The 8,382-nt window shown below is 40.4% G+C and overlaps 1 protein-coding gene across 1 annotated transcript in view; it reads left to right on the top strand.

The window, feature by feature from the left end:
* LOC109475136 overlaps window positions 1–8,382 on the top strand; it is a 17,714-nt gene that overhangs the window by 3,010 nt on the left and 6,322 nt on the right. The window contains exons 5-12 of the mRNA XM_019775671.1: window positions 438–560; window positions 807–975; window positions 1,482–1,603; window positions 1,912–1,974; window positions 2,110–2,343; window positions 2,790–2,987; window positions 7,310–7,534; window positions 7,840–8,026. Coding sequence (XP_019631230.1) covers window positions 438–560; window positions 807–975; window positions 1,482–1,603; window positions 1,912–1,974; window positions 2,110–2,343; window positions 2,790–2,987; window positions 7,310–7,534; window positions 7,840–8,026 — 1,321 coding nt within the window. The remainder of the gene's footprint in view (window positions 1–437; window positions 561–806; window positions 976–1,481; window positions 1,604–1,911; window positions 1,975–2,109; window positions 2,344–2,789; window positions 2,988–7,309; window positions 7,535–7,839; window positions 8,027–8,382) is intronic.

The raw sequence follows: 8,382 nt of genomic DNA, 5'->3' as shown, positions 1-8,382 counted from the left end.
GTGGGGAAAAAGTCACAGAAACTCCTGCGACTCACCCTAGAAAACAGTACACGCTAAGATTTCCAAAATTCCTTTTTAAGGTGAGAATTTAATCCACCTTAACTTAAGTTGCAACTTCATTTTGATTTGCAAATACTTCAATGTCTTAAGCTCAGTATTCTAGCCAGTGTTCTAGCCAATGTCCATCTTTTTGTTATTTGATGGAATTTTTCTGCTTGTGACAGACATAAGTTTTGCCCACCCGGTAAAAAAAGATGGAAATAGATGTCATTCAAGTAAGCTTAGTCTACCAGCAAAATTTGCCCCTCAAAATACAGGAAACAGCATTTCAGAGCCAGAAAATTGAATTGGCATGGCCTTGTGGTATACATGTCAATTTAATGTATTTTGGGAAAAAAAGATTCAAGAAGGATAACACATTTTCATCTGCTTCCCAGGTTCTTGATGCTCCAGAACTTCAAGACGACTTCTACCTTAATCTTGTTGACTGGTCAGCTACGAACATCTTGAGTGTTGGGCTGGGGACTTGTGTATACTTGTGGAGTGCGTGTACTAGTCAGGTAAATTTCTCATGCTTTTTTTTTTCCTTCTGTGTTATATTTTTTCTTGGTGACAGTTCAACAGAGTACTGAGTGCAAAGAGCTATATGGTCTAACCAAATAGCATTAACCAAATATTCTACATGTATGTAATGGCATTTTGTGTAAATGCTACATTATTGTAACATTTGAATTTTGATGCAATAATTTTTTTTTCTATTGGTCTTGTATATCTTCATAACTAAATCGTGCATCTCTTCCCCACAGGTGACAAGACTATGTGACTTGTCGTGTGACGGAGATTCTGTAACATCTGTAAACTGGAACGAGAGAGGAAACCTGGTTGCGGTCGGCACCCACAAGGGTTATGTCCAAGTCTGGGACGCCATGGCGGGCAAGAGAATCTCCATGTTAGAGGGACACTCCGCCAGAGTTGGTCAGTACCAGGACTTTCAATTAACAGATCTTATAATACCTGAATGGTTGACTGGTGTTCTGGTGACTTACAGCCAAATACTAGGCAACCATGGTTGAACGTCGACCAACAACTGAACATTTGGAAAAATTTGACTGGTGCAGCTGAATAGTAGCCGAAATTGCTGAACAGCAGCCAACCCAGTCGACTTTGCACAGGCCTACTCCTACCATAGCTGGGTGCATTCGGCTAGTGTTTGGGAGCCCAAATTTGTGAATGTGCGATAGGGGCTTTATGGAAAAGAGTATGGAAGTTGAACACACAGTGATACCAGTAGACTAACCCCATGCTGTAGTATTATTGGTGCTTACACAACTGTGTGGCCTAAGGGCTAAGGAAATGCAGATGGATGCTGCCCTAAACATCATATGGTGAAGGAAGGGCTTTGAGCTAAACAGAAATGACTTAACAGAGACAGCAGAAACAATGTATGAATCTGTGACAACCATTTGTTTTTCCACCCACAGGAGCTTTGGCTTGGAATGCAGACATCTTGTCTTCAGGTAGCAGAGATCGGCTCATCCTACAGAGGGACGTCAGAACGCCCAGTGTGGTGCCTGAGAGAAGACTGGCGGGTCACAGACAAGAGGTAAACACAGGGGTCACACATTCTAGAAGTAGAAGAAACGGTGATGTAGTTTTGTAAAGCATCAAAAAAATTGTACAACTGCAGAAAAAGTACTGGTACCCCAAACAACCTGGTATTTTGTCAAGCTAAACAATTACATCAGAAACAAAGTATCTTGAGCCCTGAGTTAATGAAAAAGTTCAAAAAGAGAAAAATTAATGTGCCACATAGGCAAAGATAACACCATTTTATAGCTAGTGTTGTGATTGTTTATTATGTTTTGTTATGTATGTATGTTTGTTTATTAATTGTTTATTCATCTGTTACAGGTGTGCGGCCTGAAGTGGTCTCCAGATCACCAGCACCTGGCTTCAGGCGGAAACGACAATAAGGTGAGAACCAAAATAAGTCCTTTTTTCCATTTACTACTTGGATTCCAAAGTATACTGCTTTCTGTTTGATAGACAAGTGTATCACAATTGATATGATGCCGATCCTGATTCCAATATCCTTTCCTCTCTCCCTAGTTATTTGTATGGAACTTGACCAGTGTCAACCCAGTCCAGCAGTACACAGAGCACCTAGCCGCGGTGAAGGCCATCGCCTGGTCACCCCACCAGCACGGCCTCCTGGCGTCCGGCGGCGGTACTGCAGACCGCTGTATCCGCTTCTGGAACACGCTGACGTGCCAACCGCTACAGTGTGTGGACACAGGGTCTCAGGTCTGCAACCTGGCCTGGTCCAAACATGCCAACGAGCTGGTGGGTTCACAATGTGTTGTTGTGTTTGTTTACGTTGTAAATAAGGATTTTTTAGATACATATTGACCACAAATAAAAGACACGACTTTCCTCACTCCATCTAGGTGAAAAGAGGGTACCTGACTTTGGTTGGGAAGATAAAAAGCGGCAAAAAGTTTTATAACTTTTTGCCCAATCCTCGAAAAATAAATGTGAATAAAATAAAATAGATATAAAAAGCGGTGGAAGGAGAGAGGAGATGGGCTCCACCTTCCAATTCAGTGTCATAGAATAAATAAATTACCAACCCACCTAAACTACAGCCTTAAAAGGGCTATGGAACTTAAACCTTTAACTTTTTACTTCTCATTTTCATCATCTTCATTTCTGTCTAGCCCCACAACGTAGGATTATTGGTAGGTTGCGCATTGTGTGCCTTCTTCTAAACACTTTTCCTTTTTCTACAGGTGAGCACCCACGGCTACTCCCAGAACCAGATCCTGGTGTGGAAGTACCCATCGTTGGTGCAGGTGGCCAAACTGACGGGTCACTCCTACCGCGTACTGTACCTCGCCATGTCGCCCGACGGAGAGGCCATAGTCACGGGGGCGGGGGACGAGACACTAAGATTTTGGAATGTCTTCAGTAAGACTAGATCTAATAAGGTAAGACGCTGCATACTGTTTTTAGTTCGTATCTTGAAAGTTGTGTGTTGATGATTTTGAATCAACTCCATGATCCAAAATGCTCATTTTGGTTGCCCAAACAGTTGAAACTCCATGTCTCCTTAGTCATTACAGTTACAATGCAGTAGTTTGATGAAAATTTTTAAGATCCATTGTTTGAATTATGAACAAACCTGGTGTGTTTCATTCATGGCTCCAATCATAGTACATTGTACATGTATTTGGTGATATCATGTTTTTTTTCGCCCTGTGCCTTCATTTTTTTCCAAAAAAAATCAGAGAACCAATTTGTTCCTTCAAAAAAATCTGAGAACCAACAATTTAGATTGATGTGGCCTAAATTCCACATGTCAGTTAGTTCTTATTACCTGTTACATATATGCTTAGTTTGAGATGTAGTATTCTTTCTTACAAAGATGTTCACCTTTTCTCTCCAGGAATCTAAGTCTGTCCTGAACCTGTACACACACATCCGGTGACCACAGAACAGAGACTAGCTTCACCTCACATTCAAGGGTACCTCAAGCCGCAGCAACAACATTGTTTTTCACCCTGAAACAGTGTTCCACCCACCCAGCGTCCGTCATTCCATCGTTTGACAGAATTTTCCCTCTCCTGATTTTGCCAAATTTGTCATCAATGACAGACAAAAATTGCCAGGTAGAGAATCACAAAGAGATGTCATTAACGTTAAATTAAGCTTAGCCCACTAGAGAAATTTGCCCTTCAAAATGCAGGAAATGTCATCACTTGGCAAGATATAATGCTTGCCATGATGTTATGTCCAACAAAATTTCAGGCTGTCTAGAACACTATTTCTCACTGTTTCTGCACTGGGACTGGGAATCAGCGTCAAAGTCGAGAAAATTTTACCCATGCATCAATATTATTTCCACTCAACCAGCTACCATGCATATATATGATTGTATGGTGTAAAATTATGGTGAAGATCTCACTAGTAACTTTGTATAATCAATTATGTACAAATCAGCAGTAGGCCAGAGGTACATTCAAGTGTAAGTACATGTAGGAACATGTCTACAACAAGTGGTATAAGGGCTGTTGTGATTCAAAGTTTCAGTTTGGGCCAATAAGGAACATATTTTAGACCCCACCCCTTTTATTTCAATTCAGCATTCCTTTGTACAGGTTAGTAAATTGTTGTTATGATTATTTTATTTTGAAAAGTTTTCCTCGATCTGCCTCCACACAGGTTTTAAGATAGAAAAGTCTTTTTGTTTCAAAGCCATTTAGAACAATGAAACTATGGTCCCATTAGTGAACTCCAGTGTTTTGCAAAGTGCATGTTAGTTTTGAATATTTGTTTATTCATTTGCAAAGCATCTGCCTTTGCGTTGGATGCAGAATGTTCACTCAAGACAGTGTTAAGTGTATTTTTTGCAAGCAACAAGAAGACTAAAAAAGACATTACAAGTCAGTGGTGTCAAACTGCACCAGAAGAGACCTCAATCCTTAACGGATTGCCAAGTTGGAGCTATACCGTGGCAGAATATTGCACTGCCCACCCAGAGATTATTATATAAATATGTCCAAGCATGTAGTAGTACTAGGAGTACACTTAAGAGAAACTGGCACTCTGTATATTAAAAGGGAAAAAAACTACCTCTCTTGTTTACACTTACTTCAAACTTGTCGTTTAGTGCAGCCTGGGACTAGGAGCAAAGCTCTACAGACATGTTGGTTGTGTTGCAAAACCGGTACCACTTTGTTATTGTTAACGTCAACCTTCATAACGTCAACTGTGTGTAAAATGATTTCACATTAGATGTTCAGCTTAATTTTTGTGTATAACATGTATTTTACATCCTAGTAGAGGCACTATATATATATTACTTCTGAACTATAAGGAGAGAGGTTTAAAGTATTACTTGTATGGTTCTATGGTACAAGGAAATACCATTTCCTATACACTACTGACAATAAATCATGTAACAACAAGAAGTCAGAGGTCTCATAGTTCCATGAAATATCTAGAATTTGTGTATTAGTGACTGTGTCCTCATTCAATGATGGTGTCTACAAGTCTTTCTTTATCATGCAAAGGGAACCAACAACAGCTATCAAGGTCCTGTATTGAAAACTGTGAAAATCACACAAACAGCCTGGCAGGGCACTGACTAGAAAATGTGACCATGCCATTATATATGTTTGGCATGTTTTTAGGCATATTTATCTGGCTTTTTTTTACATTAAAAAGTCATTTGCATTACCCAGAGGTTGTGCTACCCTGTAGGGGTCCTGGGGTGTTCCAGTGGGCACCTGGGAAATGTTTTCTTCTGACCAGGGGTGCAAAACTGGCCAGGTGGACTACCAGACTGTTGGGGTTATCATGACTAGTTTACGGCATTCGTCTGTCACCGGGTCCTGGGTTCATTTCCATTAACTACTGTTTTAATGGTAGGAAGTAAACTACTTTAAACTTTGGTAGGGGGTAAACTTTTAGCCGTTAACTAATGTTAGTGGCAGGCTAAACCTACCTCACTTGACACAGGCTTGAACAAATGAACACACAAAAACATTCCCTTCACCATTTTTTAATTTTTTTTTTTTGGGGGGATGGGCTGGGGCTGGGGTAAATATTGTATCATACCCAAACATATCTAAAAGAGATAAATATTGCTTAATGCTTTGTTACCAATACAAATACATGTATGACCTACATTATTGGAACTGAGCCCAAACTATGCACCAAGCACGTGTATCTGAGTGTAGATATGATATACAAGTACAACATGTATTAGTACCTTTACAGAAAGAAACACATGTTGTAAGTCCACTTTTATCACAGATACAGACAACACACCAGAATACAAGAATGCTGTGAATAAGAATTACTCTGCTATAAAGAAATAAGCATGACTAACAGGTAAAATACATATAGAAGACCGTAGGCTCTGTTTTGTAGCCATCCACCATAAAAAATACCTTAAATCTATTGATAAAGTTTCAGTACTATTGAGCACATGAACAGAAAGCATGCATGGATAATGAGTGAAATCATTTCTAATCTCCAAGCAGATCCTACGGTGGCCAGATTAACAATTTGTCAGAGGAGTGACGTGTGGGGGTGGTTGTAGTCCTCTAGGTTGTTTGAAATGATAATATCGATAGGTAATAATATATGGTCTTAGGTAGATTGTTTAAAATAGCGACATAGGCACATGTAGTCCTCTAGGTTGTTTCAATACAAATATAGAGAGTCCTCTTTTAAGGTTGAACGGAAATATTTGTAGTCCTTTAGGTTGTTTGAAATGATAATATCGATAGGTAATGATGTACGGTCTTGGGTAGATTAGCGACATAGGCACATGTAGTCCTCTAGGTTGTTTCAATACAAATATAGAGAGTCCTCTTTTAAGGTTGAACGGAAATATTTGTAGTCCTTTAGGTTGTTTGAAATGATAATATCGATAGGTAATGATGTACGGTCTTGGGTAGATTGTTTACAATAGCGACATAGGCACATGTAGTCCTCTAGGTTGTTTCAATACAAATATAGAGAGTCCTCTTTTAAGGTTGAACGGAAATATTTGTAGTCCTCTAGGACTAGGTTGTTTGAAATGATAATATCGATAGTTAATAATGTACGGTCTTCAGTGCGAGCGGAAAGTCCTATAGGTCGATCGGAAATAATGATACACGTTTTGTTTGTCGATGCAAACAACGCTGGACCGAAGGAGATAACGTATTTAAAGTTAGGCCATGTTGTTTTGATTATATGGATGACATCCGCAAGTCATTGCTAAAATATTGGAAAACGATACTTATATCGTAGAATGCTGAAGGAAAAGAAGACAATGTAAGGAAATGAAAATAGTCTATTAATTGCCAAAGTCATTGTGATTTGTCATTTGTTCATTCTTCATAATCACGTATATTTCATACTGAAGGAATTTTTAAGACAAAACTTTTTTATTCGCACGCGTCAGTTTTGGGGTTCCCAGAGGATGTCATCCATCTATAGCTAATCAAATCAACATGGCTTATTCACACTGGTATCAGAAGGTTATGTGTTAGGTACATCTATGGGAGTTGCCGTGTAGTGTGGTGCATAATTATCCTTATGATATCTAAGATCAATTATGGGTAAGCCACTTTCCAAAAAGTAGTCGCAGAGTTCGAGGGTTAAATCCTGGGAACACACCATATGTCTATGTAGATATATAGTCATGACCTAAAAGTGCGTGATGATGTAAATAAAACAAACTTGTCCAATCGTAGATTAAGTTTTTGCAACGTGAGCATCTAAAGCTCGCCAGGCTATATAAAAAGGGCACCAGGTCTGGATACATACGTCGGACGAGTGTTCCAGATCAGCCACCATGGAGACTTGCACAGCTCTTGTTCTGCTGGTGTTGTTGGGCGCGGCCCAGGGGCAGTCCATCTACGAGGTGACCGGCGACTGGGGAGACCGGTTCCAGGCTAACGTCTACATCCCGGTCGCCCAGGCCGTCAACGGCGGTTGGACCGCCACGCTCAAGTTCGACAAGGCGGTTGATCTGGAGGTTGGGACTGTTTTTTTTTTTTTTACTCATGCTATCCATCCATATTTTAGCTTCTCCGCTGGTCCTTTTATCAATAACACGAAGCCCTAGCTGTAAGAACACCTTAATACATGCGTAAAGGACTTTTTAGGTACATACAAAGGAAGAAACGGAGCCTTAAAGCATGGGTATAGGTCCCGTTTCTTCCTTTACGCATACATTTACGGGTATTTCAAAGTGTATTTAGAGGATCTTAAAAAGAGGTAGGATTTGGTGCAGTGGGCGAATTCGAAGCCTTACGTTACATTGTGTCTCTCTCTTCCCAGATTTGGCTTGCTGAGGTGACGGATATCCGCGAGGGCGACACGGTGTTCGATCTGAAGGACATGGGCTGGAACGGCCACCTGCCTGCCGGGACGTTCGAGCTGTCCTTCATCGCCAACACACAGGGAGCAGCGGCCAACCTGGTCGGGTTCTGGTTCAACGGGCAGGAGGTCACGTCTGGCGGTTCAGGCAAGGCCGGGGTATTACCTTCTGCAAGAAGGTTATAATTATGCTTTCGGTGTCGTTCGTGTTTGTTTACCTTCTTGAAAAATGTAGGTATTGTTTTTTATGTGTTTTTGTGTCTGTGTGTGTGTGTGTGTTTCGGCATGGCCCTTAGGTCAGGCTGCAATATATGGATATGGTTGGGTTCAGTCTGAAAGTCACTTCAACTGTTTTCACGTGTTTTTCATTAGGCCATGTTGATTTGATTATATGGATGACATCCGCGCGCGCATGAATTTTCGGCCGTTTCCAAAAAAAAAAAGTTTTACTAACCATACTGTAAATACGTACAAAACAGTTGCAAAATGAGCAAAATAATACCA

This window comes from Branchiostoma belcheri, unplaced genomic scaffold (genome assembly GCF_001625305.1).
Source record: "Branchiostoma belcheri isolate BF01 breed outbred unplaced genomic scaffold, Haploidv18h27 scaffold33, whole genome shotgun sequence".
NCBI lineage: Eukaryota > Metazoa > Chordata > Leptocardii > Amphioxiformes > Branchiostomatidae > Branchiostoma > Branchiostoma belcheri.
Note: the sequence above shows the minus strand (reverse complement) of the source record. Positions and strands in the feature narration are given on the sequence as shown.